Source organism: Periplaneta americana, chromosome 17 (genome assembly GCF_040183065.1).
Source record: "Periplaneta americana isolate PAMFEO1 chromosome 17, P.americana_PAMFEO1_priV1, whole genome shotgun sequence".
Taxonomy (NCBI): Eukaryota; Metazoa; Arthropoda; class Insecta; order Blattodea; family Blattidae; genus Periplaneta; species Periplaneta americana.
The window spans coordinates 11,859,872-11,881,960 of record NC_091133.1 but is presented as its reverse complement, the minus strand read 5'-3'; the positions used below and the strand labels follow the sequence as shown (position 1 = coordinate 11,881,960).

Here is a 22,089-nt window from a genome sequence, read left to right as displayed (position 1 = left end):
GAAGACCCACCTTCTGTGCTTCCTTTTCCAATTGTTGCAGTTTGGCTTTCATATCTTTAAAGGAATGAGCTAAGAGACAGATATCATCCGCATAGTCTAGATCTTCCAGTCTACCGGAGAGCCCCCAACGGATTCCTCTAGGGGAAACATTCACTCTTCTTAGAGTTGCATCTAAGACCAGGTTAAAGAGGAGCGGTGATAACACACAGCCTTGCCTTACACCTATGCCGACATGAATGACTTGGAAGAATCTATAGTCTCCATTATGGTAAATGAATGAATCGGTGATCTGAAATTAGAAGCTGCACTATTGTTTTCTGAAAAATCTATATTCAAATTGCCACATAAAATTACTGACTTATCATTGTTAGTGAGTGCAATAGAATTTCAAGATTCTCAAGGAATGTTTTCAAAGATCCACTTGGTGATCTATAAATGCAGGTTACTACTGTGAAACAATAATTTGAGTATTTTATTTCTGTTACTACATGCTCAAAATCCTTTTCTTGGTTAAGGTGGTATGCTTGCCTTTTCTCAGTATGAGATGTTACTGGTATCTTTTATAAATCTTACCGAGCCTCCATATTAATTCTAGTTGAAATGCAAAATGCGAGACATTTCAAAATTTTTTTAAATGCCTGGCAGACAGGATAAAATGATTAAGAAAGAGGACATGTCCTCCTTTTGCCAGATGGATAGTAACCCTAGGTTAGGTGAGATTAGATTAGGTATGTATTATGTACAGCTTTGGTTATGTTAAGTGTGTAGTACTTTGTGATACGTTAGATTAGATGTATTGTTAGAGGTTGGGTTAGATTAGATTAGGTGTGTAGTATTATGTGAGAGGTGTTGGTGACTCCTTTATTGCCTTTCTCAAATTGCGTCACATTAAGGAAATATAGCAGAGTTCTTCATTCATGCCCGACGAATGTAGTATATATAAGTATGGTGCGAGCTAGGTAGGCGTACAGCTCTGAATGTGATGCACTAATCCATTCTATAATAATTATTGCTATGCATTTTATTTCACATTGGCACTATAAAATTGTGCAATATTCGTTTACAGTGGCGGGTGAACGCTCTACCTTCAATCTGTTAATCAGCAATATTAGCAGAAAACTAATAATACAGTACTAAAAATAGTAAAAATTAATAACAACAATGAACGATAAAACTAAAGCCGTTTTAAATTTCGATTGTCTCTCTGGTCACGGCCATCTGGAAGAAACTTCCTTAAGGACAGCCCTGACCTGACCCAGTAACCTAATGATGTAGTGCATGAAACAATATAACGATTCAGTATTGTCACACATAGTGCTACGCAATGATGTCTTATTATTCCGATGAATATACGGATCAGGGTCATGCTCTCACATCTGAGGTGAAGTCTGAGGAAGATCCGGTGCCAATTTGTCCCGCTGTAGTGAAACGTGAACCTGAGGTGAGTGGAGCACAAGGAATGCACTGTGTGTTCTTCCAGTATTTATCTCATATTTTGATTTTAACGGACATTACTCCTGTACAGCAACACTTACAGTGCCTTTCACTCTATGATGGAGATAGAAAAAGTATCGTAAGTGTTTATTATTACAAGTTCTGTCATTGCAGAGAAATTGAATGTTGAATTATCTGGTTTTAGGTTTGGAAAAACGAGCGTTGAGGTAGTTTCGGTTATTTTGGACGTGAAAATGGTTGAATTTATAAGGGATTTCTTGCAGGGACGAATTTTAAAAGTTTAGGATTTTAGAGGGAGATATTTCAATGAAAGAAAATTGTCTGTAAATGTAATACCTACATTACGTGTGAAGTGAGAGTTGTGTGGTAATGCAAGTGCAAACGTTGTGATTTTCAGTAAAGGAAGGACACGTAGGGACATAAAACACACGATACGATGTAATGTGAAGAACGCAAAACTTGTATTAATTCATAACCACTGGAATACAGTGAAGCACAGCAAATAATAATGAAATATACACAAAATTAGGTAATTATGCAGAACAACTACAGAAGCGATTTTGTTATTTTTGGTGGTCTGGTAGTGTTTAGTATTGAATTTCGTTTATTAGTATGTGTATATTATGCATAGGTCACTTACGGTTGAGGTAGAGTAGATTTTTTTAATTATGAAGTAGAATTGAACTTTGTTTTTTTTTTCTCGTGTTTAGAAGACTATGTTGTGAGTGCATTACTTTTAATGTATTGTGATTTGATTGGCTGAAGTGTTGTGTGTTCTTATTGGGTGATGTGTCTTCCGGTATGATTGGATGGTTGTAGTTAATTCATAAAGCGTTATGTGTTGTTATTGGGTGATGATTTTTCCGGTATGATTGGATGGTTGTGGTTAAGTGATAGCTGTATGTTACGAGCTAGAATTTCTCTAAGTCGTTGGCTGTATGATTGTAGTTTTTCGTAGTTGGTGCGTGTATCGCTGTGAGTTGTAATGGCTGTAGAATTTCTTTTTTTGTGTCTGTATAGAGTTGAGAGAGGAGGATATTGTAGACTATTTCGTGAATCACGGTATTATTAAGGATTGCATGATTTTCGAAATGTGTTGCCATGAATTGAGAGTAAGTAAGACGGATTTGAACTTCCGTTGCGGGAGATTATACCGGAAGTATGCGAAACGGAAGAAAGTTGGTCGTTCTGGTACCTTTCTGGCACGTAGTAAACTTAGTGTTGTGGACGTTTTTCGTTTGGTTGCGTCATTGGATATTTGGGAGAATATAATGTTAAAGTGTAAATATCTAATGGAAGAGAGAATGTGTGCATTCATTAGAGCAGCTGCAGCCCTGTATCCTACGAATTATTAAGGTAAGGTTCATCATGTTTGACATTGTTTGACGAATTTGTGAAATTGATTCAGTCTTTGTGTGGCTATTTTGGTTAGGTTAGTTTAGATTATTGCTGCTTATATTTGTCCTCTTGACAAGGAGTGAAAATTAAGGTTTTTGATAAAAAAAATATTACATTCAGTTTTTGCAGTTTACGTTGTTTTCCTACTTTTGTTATCAAGTGTTTTTGAAAAAGGGGGTAAAAATGTAGGGTTTTGTGAAAGAATAAAATTTAAAATCGCTTCTGTAGTTGTTATGCATAATTACCCAAAATTTATATAGGGCCTACTGTAACGGTAGGTAGGGTGGGTGGGTGGGTGGTTAGGTAGGTAGGTAGGTCCCTGCCTGCCTGCCAGCTTATGGTCCTTTTCTTGTGGAGATTATCTGCATTTCCAAGGTAAAGTGATGCAGTTCCTTCATTGACTCAGTTTCTCTTTAATGATAACTGTTATCTGCTATTTCTTTCGCTGTAGCGTCTTTCCTATTGTGGCTCAGATGTTTTTGCATGGAAAAGTTGCTTTTTTCATTTGAACCCTGCCTCTTCATCATAATGTTGCAGTTTTTATTCAAGCTTTTGCGTGGACACACATACGAGCAGCTTGTAACGTTAGAAGTCGTCTTCTCACAGTGTAATAAATTTCTCATTTAAGACATCGCTTTGTGTTTCAGGAACGGAAGTTTTTGGATCCGCATGTGACTGGCATAAAGGAGGAATATGAGGGGCAGAGCCATGATCTCATATCTGAGATAAAATTTGAGGAAGATCCTGTGCCAATTTCATTCCCTATGGTGAAACGTGAATCAGAGGTGAGTGGAGCACAAGAAATTCACAGTGTGTTCTTCTTCCAATGTTTATCTTGTATTTTGATTGTCGCAGACACTACCTCTTTACAACAGTGCTTGCAGTGCCTTTCACTCTATGACAAAGACAACAAAATCTCATCATTATTTACAATTACAAGCCATGTCATGTTGCAAGAAACTCTAATGTTCAAGTGTTATCTCGTTTTATGTTTTAAATATGAAAACGATGTTTCTTGCTACATTTACTCTTAATGGTTTCCAAACATTCCCGCAATGTATTTGATATGTCGTACTTAAGAACGTGCCTTCTTTTTGTTTTCTCTGTGTCTCTTTCTGAAGTTCTCAATACTCTTTACAGTTTCCAAATAATTAAATTTGATTTAGCTGCAGGTACCGGTACAAACATTATCATCGTTCTTCATTTCTTTTTTGACACATTGTTTTTAAGTATTTTAGCCTATTTATTTGCAATATGTCCTTTCTAGAATACTATGTTGCCTTAGAGAAAATATATTTTGTAACTTCACGATAAATTATGGGACTTATTTTGAATGGATTCCAGAAGAGGTTCTAAATTTTGGAAAATGTTCTGTTGCGTTCGACAGGTACAGCATGCATGAAGCTATTAATACTTTTATTTACTCTTATTCTGCTAGTGAAGTGCATTTGATTTTAATAAAGTTTGGAGAAACGTAAAATTATAAACTTCTATTTGCCAGTCTACAAATTACTAGAAAGGGACATAAAGTGTTTGAATTATCTAAAACTTATTATGAGTAGACTCCAGCTTACAAGTAAGGATGGCGAGCCTCAACCGGATTGTAATATATGCTGTGTTCCACGTATGGTGGAACATTTTTCATTGCATTGTAGAAAATATGATCGTGTCCATTGACAATATGGAATTCGGCTGACTCTACATGACTCTCTTGGAAATGATTTTAATTGTACAAATGCGGTTCTGAGATTTTTATCAAATACAAGACTTGACAAGGTGATTTAGTTTTTTATTGACCTGTTTTACTTATCCTCCAGACCCTTTACATCTGGAGGTTACATTTGTTGTCTTATATTTGATTTTACATAGTTGACGTTTCGGACCTTATACATCCGAATATTTTATAAAATTTTATTGTTTTGAAATATGCTTAACAACTTATCTTTGGTGGCCTTAGTTTTATTATTTTATTGGTTCGTTTTGAACACTACCTAGGGTCGGAGAGCTGCTAACTTTTATGAATCTTTACAAATCACCTTGTGTGTACTGCATTTGTGTATCTCGTTTTTACCGTGACGACGCTTTTTAGTTTCTTTTAGCATTCTGATTATTGTATTATTTGTGTCTTTGTTTATGAAGAATTTTAGGTAAGGGTGCAAATAGCCATAGTAGCTGACGCACCCCTTTTTTTAAACCCCACTAGCTAACTACAAGGAAGGCTCACCAAGTGCTAATGGATTTTCACAACGATTGTTACCATCACATGTTCTATTTGAAATAAGAAACCTCTCTATGGATTTCTACATCTGGAGAAAGTCTAGTTTTCGAGTTATGATTTTTTCAAATTCTTCAATTCAGAGTTATAACGTTCAGCTAAGGTAAACAGTGCTATGTGCTAGACATATCAGGCAATAAATCTCATCTAACAGCATTACATACTGTCAAAGTCTCCTTAAATACTATAGGTTATAGAAATGACATACCAGATACATAATATTCATGAAATTTACTACAGAATAGTCCATGAAGAAATGATAAGGAAATGTAAGTATACCTGAAATTACTCACTGTACTGATCACAGCAATGGAAATCGTTGTAAAAATGCTGCAAACGCAATGGAACTTTACACTACGAAATTTTCAATAAAACCCTCAGATTTCCCCTGCTGCTTTGTAACAACAGCTTTAGATTATGATGTGCCACGGGAGTTTAAATTAGACCCGACTGTGTGCAGAATAAATTTCTACCTGTTTTAAAGCACTGGACTGCACGCGACGGTGAGTTTTGAGTATAGGTCAACTGTGCACGGTGATTATTCCTCCATTTTCCTTCCCATTTTTTTTTGGAGTATTAGGACTCTCCAGGACTCGCCATGAATGCTAGCCTATTTGCCATTCATAGGTATGGTTAAAAATGCAGTGTCATATGCATTCCGAAATTAGTGTAGGGTGTTTGTCAAAAAGTTACAATATGCATATCTGTATTAGAACAGGGCATTTATCAAGAAGATAAAATATGAACTTCAATTACAGAGGGTCGTACTGAAAGTCATGAGCAACCCATTACTATAATTCCAATTTCAACAATGTAACAAAAACAACTATATGATCATAATCAACAGACTTTACAATGTATTGACATATTGTGACGTCATTAGCTTCCAACACGTGATTACAGGCAGTGTTTGCAAAATGGTCGACAATGATGATTCGTTTCGACAGCGTACTGTCACTGAATTCCTTATTAAAGAGAAAAAATCTTCTGCTGAAATTCAGCTCAGGCTTCAGTATGCCTACGGAGATGTGTGCATGGGCGCCAGCAGTGTTAGAAGATGGGCGAAACATTTCAAAGACGGCAACAAGAGCATCCAAGATGAGCTTGATAGTGGTCGTCCTCGAACTGCTTTCACGGAACGCAACAAGGAAAGAGTTGATGAGTTCTGGGATGCATTCTGGTTGAATTTCCTGAACCTGGAGAGACCATAAATGCTGTCCGCTATATCCAAACACTTTTGAAGCTCTGTCGTGCATTGCGCGAGAAACGACCTGAAAAGAAGATAATCCTGCAACACGATAACGCGCAGCCTCACATTGCTCGTGTCATCATGGAGAAAATCAGGACAGTTGGGTGGGAAACTCTTCTGCATCCTCCCTAGAGTCTCGGCTTGGCCCCTCCTACTACCATCTTTTCAGTTGTCTAAAGGAACAGCTGGGAGGCCAACGCTACGTCAATGTCTTCAGGAAGCTGGAATAGACTTCTACCCCAAGGAAATTTTCGGACTTACATAACGGTGGGAAAAATGTATGTAAAGAAATGGAGTCTATGTTGAAAAGTGATAGAAAAGTCTATAGATTAAGGTGATACACTTGGTTTGTCTAAAAAATAAAAATTAAGATTTATAATAATGAGTTGTCCGTGACTTTCAGTACGACCCTCGTACATAGCTTTCTTGTAATAATAACAGGCACTCTTTAGGAAATGCAATCGTGAGATAATTCCTTGCCCGTATTTGAAAAATTAATTTCTCTATGTACTGCCTACACTTTTCGTAGGCAGATGTAGATTTGTAAGTACATGTATCATTCATTTTTATGTAAGTGCTTGTCTGCTTTTGAATGATAACATCAAGAAAGTTGTATATATGTGGATGTGCACCGTTAAAGTTAAGTCCGAAATCCCTATGGAATGCCTCATAAGCATTGGTTTTTCTTTCTGTTCTGATGGCGTCAGAAGCCCAAATTTCTGTAGTAAATGCAGAATCAGAATCTATGAAACTTGTTGTTAAATAATCTGCATAACTTGTAACATTAGGATTGTTGGGTTTTATGCTAATTAAATCTTCTACAAATGCATCTCCTACTTCCTCGGGAGAGAGCAAAGTTAAACCGAACACCTAGTGCAACCATTTACCGGTATCAGTACTGTTTTGTTTATATTCGGAAGGCAGCCCTAAAGTTTGAATTTTTCGCCACAAAGCCTGTGTGAAATGAAATCTACAACCTACTATACATGATGATGGCTAGTTCAAGCTCAGCCACAGTTACTGACAGTTCAAACTTAATATTAACACAGTGTGTTCGCTTCCCCCTGCGGCCAGCCAGCAAGTGCAGAGCATTAGTTAGCGACGTGTATCAATCCTCAAGCTTATCCTACTCATTTATTGTTATCACTTGAGTACTAACCTTGTTACAAAAGATGCTGAAAGTGGTGTCCTTCTGCATTGATTCATTTTTGACATCTTCTGATAAAATTTACATTCACACACTGAAGTTCTGGCTGCTCACAGAAACCACCACACGTGGCCTTGAGCGTTTTTTTAAAGGACTTCAGTAAAGCAAACTGACTGTTGAAACAGAACGCAATTAAGCCTGCTGACCGCAAAATGATGGACAAATGTTGAGTGATTCTTAAGCACGGGTGGCAGCATGTTGGTAGGCTATATTATTGCTGCTCTGCGTGCTTGCTGTTCATCGCCCGGCCGCAGGGGGAAGCGAACACACTGTATTATCACAGGCATTTACGATTTCAGTCGACACCTTCTCGTACGTGACTGTTGTTTGTTTGGCCAATAAGAAAAAACTAATTGAAAATACTGATCATTATTGGATACATGAATTGTGAAGAATTGGTGGAAAAATTTACAACAGAACTTGAAAATACCATATAAAAAAATGGGAACAAGTGCACAATACCGGAGCAACGAATATTTCCAATACCGCTACTCCTGACGTCATTATTTACTCGGAAATATAAAGGAAATTACACTCCTGTTCTCTTCTCTTACTCTCATTCTCTTCTCTTTCTCCTCCTTTTCTGTCATATCTTATCATCTATTTTATATCTTATATCACTCACGATGTCACTTATTTCACACATTACTTATATATAACCTACATTAAACTGACTACAATGCATATAATATTTTTAAATTGCTTACCTCTCGTAAGCAGGATTCGATCCTCGAACCTCCAACGCGACAGACTAGTAACTTAATCACTATGCTACAAAGTCAAGTTGAAAGAACAACCTCTAAATCTCAAACGTAAATACACTTTCATTAATAGAAACTCCACGCTACATGGCATCAACAACGATCTTAATTCAGTGTATCGAAAACAGGGTTTAAGTAGACGTTCCCTTAACACGACAGAGTTAACCAGCATTGAGTGAAATCAACAGTAAACAGTGGGCAGTGAAACATCTATAACTTCAATTCTACGAAAGATATCCGTATAGATGCGTGAGAGGTGGCAAGATATTAAAAATTATTTGAAACATACATTATGGTGGCAATGGGAAGGCGTATGGTCTGCACAAGAGGGAAATAAATTATGAAGAATAAAGAATACTGTTCGCGTTTGGGATTCGTCCACAAGAGCGTCACGACATGAAGAAGTTTTACTCACCCGGTTGAGGATTGGCCACTGTCATCTGATGCATGGCCATCTCCTACGTGGAAATGATTTTAATTGTACAAGTGCAGTTCTGAGATTTTTATCGAATACAGGACTTGACACGGTGATGTAGCTTTTAATGACCTGTTTTACCTATCCTCCAGACTCTTTACATCCAGAGGTTACATTTTTTAGTGTACGACTTTAACAAATTTGACATTCGGACCTTTCACATTCGGACCTTTCACATCCGGACATTTTATAAATGCACTAGATAATTTATCTCTGGTGGAATTTGTTTTATTGTTTTGTTGTTTCTTTTTAAATACTACACAGGATCTAAGAACTCACTTTTATGGATTTTATGCTTCACCTTGTTGAAACTGCATTTGTTTGCCTCGTTTTAACCGTGACAACGCTTTTAGTTCTTTTAAGCATTCTGGTTATTGTATTGTGTTTGTGTTTAGTGAAAGATTTTAGATAAGGGCGCAAATAGCCATAGTAGCTGACGCGCCCTTTTTTAAACCCCACTAACTAACTCCGTATAGGTTAATGTTAATAGTGTTTTATTGCTTCAAAACATTACATTGACAATTCAAAAGTGCAAATGAAGATGCGAATTAGACATAAGGTGAGCACTAAAATGACATTATATATATTTGTGTGTCAGTGCTTCCTCTACCCGCAAAGATGATGTTCATTGCATTTACGATACAGCTGGAGACTTATATCTCCCCACTGCCCCCCAAGATACCTTTGCCAGAACCCTTCTATATTATTCCTGAACCGTCAAAAACCAACATAGTGCATGACATAGATAAAAGTATCAGAGTGACCAGTAATGCTTACGAGATGTAAGAGTAATTCAAAAGTGGCATATGTAAACAGCAATTACCATATGCCCGCTCCGGTATTGTAAACTTAAGCGAAACGTCGTCCTCTTTGACTTTTCCTAATTTGCAGAGAAGCGTTAGAATCCATTGCTCTATAGAAACCACAGATATATAGTAAAAAGATCAGCAATGCCGTATCTTTAACCACAGGTGGCACTGAAGCCTCGTCAGGGGGGGTAGTGCGGCAAGGGAAGCAGTGCCTGTGCCATATTGTGATCACTGATCACTCAACACCTGAAGTTGAGCTGAGCTTATGAATCTGTGATTTCAGAAAGTTGTTATGTATTCGAAATTTTCTCATATTTTGTAGTGAAAAAAAAAAAAGTAAAATGATGAACCACTATGTCGTTTTGGGGACGTAATTTCAAATACACTACACGAGAAAGACTCAAGAGGCGCAAAAGATATCTTTACATAGGTGAGTAAAATGCCACTATTGTAAATTGTAACGAATATTGCAACCCATTGCCAGATTTTTAGCTTTAAATTAGGTTTAGTTGCTAATATTTTAAAATTATTATGTGTATTCTAGGATAAATTCCGAAACTGTCAGGGTTCATACAATTATACTCTGAGCTAACAACTGAAATAACAATAGGGCTACATAACCTCTTTGAAAGTGGTGGCCTAAGAGAAAATGTATAAATATATTGAATGTAATTTAATTTGGTTATTCCCAATTTAATTTCCAGATTTCCAAATGAAACGTCAAAATAAATTTAAGGAAAGCATGGATTAGGCAGTAAGAAGAGAAGGATGGCAGCGAACGAAATATTCAGCAGTCTGCTCCCAGCATTTTCGTTCTGGAGACATGGATTACACAGGACAAACTCGAAGACTGTGAGATGGAGTAATTCCCTCAGTGTTTCTGTCATTTCCTAAATACTTGCAAAGTAGTCTCGAAAACCTGCAAAATATTGTGCACATTCAACCAATACAATGGAAGAAACACCTAGTACAAGTAGGGATGATTCTAATGAGTCATTAGAACACAATACACATTTGGAGCAAACAGTGCATTTCTCAGATAATTGTGACAATGATGTGTTGAATAACACTGACTTCACGCCTTGTAAAAGAATGTAAGAACATAAATTAAACGGAAGTAATGAAAGTTTAATTACTGCTAAGAAAGAAATTGAAGTGTTGCAACAGAAATGAGGAGGCAGAATAATACAATTAAAAGTAATACTGAAATAAGCTTAATTGATTATCTATTGGAGAGGAAACTTCTAACAGAAAATGCCATATACATCTTGGAAATAAATTTACTACCTGGTCCTTACAGTCTTGTGAAGAGAGCAGTTCAGGAACATGAAAATCAAAGTAATGCAAGTAATGTGTATGATGTTGAATTGCGTTCATTTTCATTAATTTTACTTTATTAATTACTCGCCTAAAGCTTATTAATATGTTAGGTTTACCTTCAACAATGCTTTATCAAGTCCACGGACAATACAAGCGTGGTACATGAAAGTTCACTGTGAATATGTTTCAGTCTAGAGTGTTTTTGTGCTATTGAAATGAAATTTAAGAGGCATTGTTCCTTGTGTTTTTATTTCAATAGATGATATGAGTCTAAGTGAACATATAGAGTTTGATGGGTTAAAGTAATTAGATATGTTGATATAGGAACAGAAATTGAAGATGACAGTTTGCCAACAGCAAAATTGTCATGTGTTGTTTTGCGTACTTGTGTTAATGTGTCATGGAAAATTCCATATGGATATTTTTTTATTCATTGTCTCTTTGGTAATTAACGAGCCAATACATGGTACATTCATTAAGTTCTGAGACTGAGGGCATAGTGGTGGTGTGGTGCACTAGAACGGATAGGTGGCGCCATGATATGGTACCTTGTCAGTTAGTCTCTCGTCCCAGCATTATACAGTTACTTGCATATAGTGTAAGCAGAACTACGGTCATTGTTGTGACGGTGATTTGAATGCGCGCGTCGGAACTCGAGTACGTTGCAGTTTGAGTAACGGGCAAATGTCACGTTCTGTCAGAAATTAGGCGAAACTGCTATAACCGATCATAACTGGAGACGAAACATGGTGTTTCCTTTACGATCCGCAACTGAAGCGACAATCCACCACCTGGAAAACGCCATTATTTTCACAACAGAAAAATCCGCAACAAGACAGGTCAAAAGGCAAGGTGATGCTTTAACAGTTTTTTTTTTTTATTCAAATGGAATTGTTCACATAGAATTCATCCCACAAGGTGAAACTGTAGACAAGATCCTCTACAAAGAGATTCTTGGCCGTTTACGCAATTCAATTCGTCGTAAGCGTCCTGAGCTTTGGCATAGGAAGAATTGGCTGTTGCTACACGACAACGCCCCTGCACATCGCTCCATCCTTGTCCAAGAGGAACTTGCGAGGCAACAGGTCGCTGTTTTGCCACATCCTCTGTACTCACCTGATCTCCCACCATGCGATTTTTTTTCTCTTTCCCCTCATGAAATCAATCCTACGTGGGCGTAATTTTTATGCGGCCGAAAAGGTCATGACTGCCACAAGAGAAGCCATACGGCATCTTCCTGCCAACATCTTTCAGCAGTGCTTCCAGCAGCTACACCAACGTTGGCAGACGTGCATAGTGGCCAACAGCGACTACATTGAGGGAGGATGTCGATCTGTTTAAGTGTACACCGTATCGCGCGGCATCTTCTGAGACATACAGATTCTTGTGGGTGCCTACCCTTCAGGCGTCAGTATCAGAACTTAATGACTGTACCACGTATTATTATTACACATGCTATCGAAAAGTTCAGTGAGTTGGGAGTAGATATAGTAGCTATTATATTTTATGGGTTACCTAGTAATGTTGCAATGGCAAATGCTTCTTGGTTATCATCACATGTTTTTGTGTATATAATAGCATTATTGCATTGCATTGCCAAATTTAGTTTTTAATTAAAACTGCTTCAAAGGTTATATGTTGTGTTTCATTGCCACGCCTACCTTCTTTCCTCTCATACAAGGCATCGTAATCTAGGTGATCGCAATATGGGGCAAAGCGTGCTTTTTGGCTTCAATCCCTCCTCTAACCTTTCCGATCTAAGAGACACACAAAAGGAGTACATCATTGTATACACGGCATGCATTGGAACAATCGATAGTCATTAACAGTGCTACCATCCCTATAGCCGCAACTATTCTCGAAACAAATGACCAACATTATTTACTACTACTACTGTTACACTTCTGTCACATGAGAAATACTCGCAAGCGTTGACGTATTTATGGTACACCCACTCGTGCGCAGTTGACTTGTTTACACTTCAGTTGCTCGCGCGCATTTGGGAAAAATTTGACCCTTTCGCGCGCAGTCGACACTCACCCATTGTGCCACATGTTGAAAAAGGTTGAAAAACGCTGTTGTATAACGAAAAGAAGTAGCTCATGAAAAATCTGCCCCAAGAATTGTCTTGTGTTAACTAAAATTCTACTACGCCTAATATGACTTAAATGCATTTCTGTGGCATCTAAAATCATTGCGCTTTTGTTATGTAAATTGTGCTATATTTGTGTTTTATTTGCTCTGTATTATTAGGAAGAGCAGACTGACTTGGTTACAGTGAAGAAGGAGCCAAGGGTGGAAGGAACAGCAAAGGACAACGAGGTTTTGACCGAAAGGTGAGTGTGGTGTGCGAATTTTCACGCAGAGAGTTCATTGTGTTTGAAATTTCCGTTTTCTTGTGTGTTTAGAAGCATCTTTAGAAGAGCTGTCTCTCTGAATCATCGAGCAATAGGGATACCCTGAACTAGCATGAATAGATATTGAGCGTGTACTGTGAGGAGTCCACACCTGTGGAGTAACGGTCAGTGCGTCTGGCCGCCAAACCAGGTGGCCCGGGTTCGAATCCCGGTCGGGGCAAGTTACCTGGTTGAGGTTTTTTCCGGGGTTTTCCCTCAACCCAATATGAGCAAATGCTGGGTAACTTTCTGTGCTGGACCCTGGACTCATTTCACCGGCATTATCACCTTCATTCATATCATTCAGACGCTAAATAACCTAGATGTTGATACAGCGTCGTAAAATAACCCAATACAACTACTTTGAGGAATGTGTTTTGCATGTGCATTTGTTTTCTAGTATGTAAACATTGTGGATTTACATAGTGTATTGGTATATGGAATGCTCTAAAAAACAGTTTTATATTCCAAATTGTTGTGTTCCTCTATGTAAAAACCACGGAAAGATTTTTGCCTGCAATCAATTTCTGAAAAATGCTTACAGCTAGCTCAGACCTGCTCCCGCCACACATTCACATGCTGCTGCATCGATGCCATTGTCGCTTAGTGTCACTTTGACAAGATATTGCTTGTTCTTCGAATATTCTGATTTACAACAGACAGCACGTTTTATATATAAAACAAATCATTTTCAAGTAATTTGAAGCCTCCATTGCAGACTTATTTTTACATTTTTAATTAAATCCCATTGATTTCACACTTCCCAACACAAAATTGTCCATGGGGTTTATGTGATAGTTTCACGAGTTGCTGAAATGAAGCAGAGAGATCTTTCAAACATCCATCATTATTAAGAAACGACTTGAAGTCTCGTGGTTTCCCCAATATTGGGTGATGCATCTTTATTTCCATCTGAATATATGCTTTGTGTGTACAGTATGTATTTATTTACACTGCAAGTGGGCAAGCATCCGGTGGCAATGGAATACAAAATATAAACAATACACAATAAAATTACAATACACAATACAATTATATACACAATGCAATAAAAATACACAATACAATTTAACACAGTAATTACATATGTATAGGCCCTACATAAGTTTCAATAGTCTTTCACTTTACCCTCATCACACTCACTGTAGTGGCACTATGACGCATTTCACTGACACTCTATAACACATTTCACTGACACTCTATAATACATTTCATTGACACTATAGAACACATTTCACTGATGCTATAAATTATCACTGATCGGAACTATTCACTGCACTGTAAAACCATAACTTCACTGACTCACCTCGCTTCACTGATACAACAGTTCATATAAGACAGATAATTACACCCTTATGCATACTTATAAACAGAACTGCATTTAAGTTAAACATTTCTAGTCTTACACGCTATTTTTAAATAATTTACAATTCAAAGTAAGGGAGTAACTCGTCAGGCTAAATAAATACATGTCAACTTAGAGAAATTAAATGTTAAATGTCACCTTAATTTTAATTTGCACTTTATACACAACTTTTTAAGTTATTCTTGAATCTCCTTAAGGAAGGACAGCCCTCAAAGACTGCTGCAGGTAGGTCATTCCAATCATTTATAGTTCTATTTAAAAATGAGAATTTACCTACCCATTTTCTGTTTCCTACATTTGATTTTAAAATCATGATTATTGAACCTTAAAAAAGTATAACTAATTAAATAGCACCCAAAATTTTAGCTATTAAACAAAAAGAACTTCTTCTAAGGAATTGCTGGCTATAGTTTCATTTTGGGAGAAGGCAATAAAAAATTATTGTAACGAAAACATATGCAACCTCGACAGCAAGGTATGTTAGCTTATATTGAGTACTTGTATGAGTTTCCGGAGTTTACTCCTACATTCTATACTTGAATGTTACTAATTGTACAGTGAACTCTCGATTAACTGGGATGTTGACTGTCTGGAATAATCCATAGTGAAAAATATGTAATATGTATAAATAATATAGTAGGGGAACCTTGACTCCAAAAATCCAATTCGTGAATAATGCCTTTAATGTAGACTAATTTATTGAAACCATGTTTTAACTTCAAATTATCAAAATCATCCTACATATTGAAAACTGCATGTCCTTAACCTACAAAACCCAGAAATAGTCGTGAGACTATTGGGATCATATTTCTTCCTATTAAAAATTGCACTTGATCTTCCTGCAGTTACAGAAATACGAGGAATTCAAGCCCAATAGTCTGTCCCCTATATTGAAATTCAGAAATCTTCTCATCATCCATGAGCTGCCACAAGGGACAAAGAGTACTTAACCATATAAATGTTTTTTAAGTTCATTGAACCATTGGTGGCTGCATATCCTGTTTTTCGCATATTTCTTCAATACGAATGAATAAAGGCAGTATTCATCTTCGACAAGTTCCTTTATGTTTTGGTCCACCTCGCTTTCAAAGTTCTCGTTTAGGTTAATGAACCTTCATTTTACTCTTATCTATATTCTGCATACTTCAGATTTCCTCATCCATCTCTTAAAGGAACTCACTTAATATTATACACATTTATGCTGTTATTTATTCTAAATTAAATTAAGATATGAGGTAAGAAGATAATGAATTATATTAAATTATACTATATTACAAAAAATAATTATAAATATAATTTCGTGACGCACAGAAAACCAACAAGCCAGAGAACGTAATCAGCTGTAGTATATAGCCTTACAATATACTGTGCTGCATGGAACGCTCCTGTCATCTAACGATTAAATTTCGCATAATATATCTCTATAATCAGTCATCATATTTACACTCCATTTCCTTTGGTATCTAGTTTTCATTTGCTTAATGTCCTGCTGAAACCTTTCTCCATGTCCTTCACTAAAAACGCTTAGATTTTCAGGAAAATAATCTAGATAGGCATGCAAGAAGTGAACCTTTACGCTAATATTGCGGCCCAGAACTTTAAAATCTCCAACTTATTTTTTACATTTCCTTTATAATTTGGGGCTTTGTAATTCCCCAGGAAATTATCGATTATCATTTTGAATCCATTCCAAGCATTTTTATCCAAGCATTCATCACATTTACAAATTCATTATCTAACAGTAATTTCCCTATTTATTTATTTACTCGTTCATTCGTCCATTCGATCTGTTCTGGTATAGTTAAAGCCATCGATAAGCCCTTCACTTCCACACCACTATACAAGGGTACTTGAACAGTGCTCTTTTCACTAGGTGTTGATTTCTTTTTCTTTTGGCATTGTTTTCTCTTCCTGTGCGTAGACGTAGCCCTACTGTCCCACTCACACAGGAAACATGTTGGTGTTGTTATTAGCTAATGCTGAGTTCTTGACAATAAAGCCATTAAGTTTGTTGCTCTCCAATATATTTTCGCATATAGCGAGCTCAGAGGAAAGGAGTTAAATACATTTACCTTTTTTGTTCATATATTTGTTTTTGTTTACATATATAATAATACTTGTTTGTTTATATATATATATATATATATATATATATATATATATATAATACTTGTTTCACTTCCTAAAGATATCAGAAACACTTTATATATACAGGGTGTTTAAAAAATACGGGGCATAATTTCAGGTATGTATTTCCCACATGTAGACAATCAAAATAGTTCATTACAACATGTGTCCGGAAATGCTTTATTTCCGAGTTATGGCCTTTACAACAAATTTCCACAATCAGCATGTATGGGCGTATGAAAACCCACGTGCAACTGTTCCATCTCATCAACAGGTGCGGTTCTCCCTCAACATGTGGGCCGGTATCATTGGTGATCGATTACTTGGACCCCATGTACTTGTAAACAGACTTATGGGGCAGGCGTACACAAACTTCCTGGAAAACACCAAACCTCATGTTTTAGAAGACACTCCACTGATCAATCGTCAACACGTTCATTTCTTGCATGATGGCGCTCCTGCACACTTCAGTCGTACGGCTCGCCGGTACTTGGATCGAAGGTTTCCTGATCGATGGATAGGTAGAGGTGGCCCAATTGCTTGGCCTCCACGCTCACCTGATCTGAACCCTCTCGATATCTACTTGAGGGGCATATAAAATCATTGGTTTATTCGTCTCCGGTGCCTGATTTGGAATCCCTTTGGAATGGAATTGTGGCATGTTCTGAGGACATACGCAATACTCCTGGAGTTTGGGATCGTGTTCGCAGGTCAATGAGACATCGATGTGAGGTCTGTATTCAAGCAGGAGGTGAACATTTTGAACATCTTCTGTAATGACAACGACCTGCGGAAAGAAAAACGTTCCTGTGAATTTCAATGTTGTGAAGGCCATAACTCGGAAATGAAGCATTCCCGGACACATGTTGTAATGAACTATTTTGATTGTCTACATGTGGGAAATACATACCTGAAATTATGCCATGTATTTTTAAACACACTGTATATATATATATATATATATATAAAGTGTTTCTGATATCTTTAGGAAGTGAAACAAGTATTATTTTCATTTTTTTACTGAAAAATGTTACGAGTTAGTCATGTGACATCAATTTAATGTAATCTGTAACATAGTTTACATTACATACATTTGTTGTTTTTTTTTTTTATTTAACGTTTTCGCCTGAAGTCTGGCATCTTCAGACAAATGAAACGAATTTAGATATCATATGACATCCATATACAGTAGTGCGTGCAAAAGATTAAATGAGCAAATATACTTACTAGTATATATAGTTATAAAGTGTCAAAATTAAAATTACATTGATTAAAATACATATAAAACAAGTTAAAAATATGGTGCAAACAGGTTAAAACAATGTTATTTGTATAATCTGTAAATAATTTTAATTTTACACCTTGCGTTTTATATTAATGTGATTAGTTACACTGAATGTATTGTATATTGCGTTAACAAGTCTTCAAATTTTTGACAGTGAGTATACTGACTTTAATCTGTAAAATTACGAAATAAGACATGATATGTATTGACAATTGTAATCAATGTACATATGTTACAAGACATGTGGCTTTAACTATCTATTTCACATATACATAGATGTTACGATGTATATGGCTCACATGTTTGTTTCACAAAGTTATTATACAAAAAGAATGTGTGAATATCAATCACAATTATAATCCATATGAATGTAAAGATATATGTCGAACGATGAAGTGAAATGTAGTTATGTAGTACTGTGGTTTAACTAACTGCCTTGCTGTCGTTTGTGTAGGTAGTTACGACGTATTTCGTTGACAAATATATGAATCAAATAGCATGGAATTATTAATAATTAAAAGAAAGTTTGAAAAGTCTAAAATGCAGAGTGGAAATTTGTTTAATGCGTATACTTATGTGTCAAGTAGTGTGTATTCTGTATGTATCCCGTGTGTTGGCCCTGGTTAGACTGAACGAGAAAGCAGAATTTTGCATGTACAAGTGATGCGTAATGATATGCAAGGGACTATTTTACGTATCAATATGAATGTGGTATAATGGATTGTTTGTATGAATTAGGTTTTCATTGAGTATCTGCTTTTCTTATTGGTAGAATCTATTTGTATAAGACTCTCCTGCATTGTTTATGGATTTATTATTGATACTAGTCGTACCCTTGTGCTCCGCTGCACCCGTTAGAAATAAATATAAAGTAATTACATAATTAAATTAGTACATTTGATCCAGGGAACATTCGTGTTTGATAGAAAAATAAATCGTTTAATATGTTACTTAATTTAAATTGTATTTAAAATATTAAAATGCGATCATTTTGATCCAGAGACCACTCATTTGGTGCAATGACAATTCCTTTAACATGTTTCTTAATTGTTATTACCAATTATTTTTGGAAAAGCGAAAATGAGCAGAAAAATTTTGGCAACAGATTTATTATTATGTTTATATTATATTATATTATATTATATTATATTATATTATATTATATTATATTATATTATACTATATTATATTATGTAAAAAGTGTGTTGATAACGGATGTACTCGAATTAGAAAGTTTCTAATTTGTTGTGGGAGCTCTTGAATCTCAGGAGGAACAGCTTTTACAACAGCGCAACATAATCTGCTTGGCTCAGTACCCAATTTTTTTGCATTGCATTTATTGCATATATATTTTATGTATTTTAACACGATTCAATTGAGCATAGTCAAAATTTGAATTATAAAATTATGGATTGCTAAGCTAACGTACTATTACTGCATACTAAATCAATACACTTTCGTTGTTCGTTAATTCTCTGAGATAAAAATGAATGTGTTCATAAACATTATTTTAAGAAATACAGGAAATGAATGTACAGAATAACCTATCAAGTTTTCTGTGCATAAGAAGCTATTTTAATCTTACCTGTCCTCAATTCACTCACAAGTTACTGTAATAACATTATAGCATTATGTCCGTCCAGCGACACTACATTTTCCAATGATGAAATAATAATTAATTATACAAATCGGTTAATTTTTCTTCCGATATTACTTCATACAAACACAGAAACATTGTCTGTAGGCTATGTTTCATAGCTTTCGATTGTTGTGTCCAAGGCCCCTTATAGACGAAGTCATTTGTTTTTTATTTCAATACACCACCTTAGATGGCAGTTATTTTAATTTTAAAACTCATTTATCTCATTAAATATCAGTCCTATCAAACTTTTTCAAAGAATAAAACCTATCAGAAATCAGTTTTAAAGAAACTTTTATCATGTAACATTTTTCACAAAAGTCAATAATAAGCGAGATATTTCGATTTATTTAATTCAGGTCCCCTTATAACCCCCCTTTTAAATAACGTATTTTGAATGCCATATAGCCTAAAATCTAAGTTACATCGAACTTAATTTATATTCCAATTTTCATCGAAATCCATTCAGCCATTATCGCGTTAAAAGGTAACAAACATACAGACAGACATACAAACAAAAATTTCAAAAAAGCGATTTTCGGTTTCAGGATGGTTAATTATACATCTTAGGACCAATTATTTTTGGAAAATCGAAATTTACCAGAAAAATTTTGGCTACAGTTTTATTATTAGTATAGATTATGTTTCAAAATCATTAACGTATCTTTCATATTGCCTACACTAAGTCCGGTTTCTATCAAGTGTTTTGCATAACTGGATTTTTTGTGATTATATTTGAAGTCTATTGTTTGTTTTCTATATCTTTGTTTTAAGTTCCTTCTACTCTGTCCTATATTTTTGGTTACATGGGATGTATTCTATACCATAAATTCCATTACTATGTAACATATCTGCGTTGTGTAATTTATTGTAGATTATATTATTTAATTTATTATTGGTTTTATGAGCTATGTGTATGTTGTCTTTTTTTTTTAAGTTGTGCAATTTGTTAGAAATGTATTTATTAAATGTTATTGATCCATCAACTTTTATCTGCTGATTTTTATGGTCCATTAAGGTACTTTTTGGTTTTAATTTTGCTTTTCTTTACGTATTAGCTTTTTAATGTCTGTTCTGTTGTATCCATTCTCTAATGTAGTGTCTATAATTATTTTTTTGTTTCCTTTTTATATTTATTTTTGTTTGATGGAATGTTTATCATTCTATCAGTTAAGTAATTAAATCTTCTAACTTTATGAGCAGAATTTACAGGTATGCAGTGATCGGTGTGCCCTGGTTATAAGTTAATGTACGGTGATTATGTTCGGTGATTCTGATATCTAAAAAATCTTATTGAATTGTTCTTCTCTAGTTCAATGGTGAATTTCAAGCTATTGTGTAATTGATTGAATATATATGTAATTTTGTTATCTGTAGTAATATCATTGTATGTTATCGAAGTGTCGTCTACATATTGGTTATACATTATTATATTATTATTCTGTATGATTTTATAAATTTCTTTATCTTCTATATCTTGAAAAAAGAGCTCGGCTAATATTCCTAAACCTTTATTTTGTTTGTACAATTTATCATTGCATGTGAAGTAATTTTGTTTTGTGACTGTGTTGACAAGGGTTATTATTTGTTCTGTTTCATCTATTAGTATTTGATTATCAATTAATTTAATCTTAATTATGTCTGTGGTTTCTTGTATAGGAATGTTCGTATAAAGATTTAGTAAGTGAAGTGATAACATCTTAGTATCTTAGAATGTAGGCTTTCACGGCTGCCGTCATTAGAATTGGAATTTTCCGGGCTAGAAGGCCGTGGTGTGTCGGTAATACAACCAAACGTTTCGTCCACTATCCAGTGGACATCTTCAGTGACATGGTACACATGAGCAGAGAGATCTGCTGTATCAAGAACAACTGGTACTGAGACTTGTAGAACGTCAATATTTTAGATGTGGGAGGGTTGTGGCTTGTCGTTGTCGCCGCGGTCCGCACCAGTGGCTTCGGTGTTCTGATTGGCTGTCATAGTGTCCAATTGTCAGAGAAAGGGTTTGGTGTCTGTGCTTCTCAGGGCCAGGTGCCAAGCTTTGTTGACCTTGAGTCCTTCTTCTTTACGAAGAAGAATCATTCTCCCTTCTCCAACGCAGTTAGGAGATCGCCTAATTTCTCGTGGAACTCCATTCCCCCAGTCTTCCTGCTCCCCGGATATCACGGTTCCAGATTCCTTCACATGGGGCATGTTGAAAGAGTGAATTTTCAAGACAGATGACCCACCTACAAATATTCTCGAATTACACAAGAAGATAACGCCATTTATTGTGTCCTTACAGCAACTATTGTTGAATAATCTTCAGAAATGTTATGGTACACATT

General features: G+C 35.7%; 1 protein-coding gene across 1 annotated transcript in view; it reads left to right on the top strand.

Annotated features, from left to right (window-relative positions):
* The first annotated feature begins 1,138 nt into the window (after positions 1 to 1,138).
* Positions 1,139 to 22,089, top strand: part of LOC138693255 (zinc finger protein ZFP2-like) — a 29,355-nt gene continuing 8,404 nt past the window's right edge. The window contains exons 1-3 of the mRNA XM_069817091.1: positions 1,139 to 1,441; positions 3,501 to 3,638; positions 13,203 to 13,285. Coding sequence (XP_069673192.1) covers positions 1,325 to 1,441; positions 3,501 to 3,638; positions 13,203 to 13,285 — 338 coding nt within the window. The 5' untranslated portion in view covers positions 1,139 to 1,324. The remainder of the gene's footprint in view (positions 1,442 to 3,500; positions 3,639 to 13,202; positions 13,286 to 22,089) is intronic.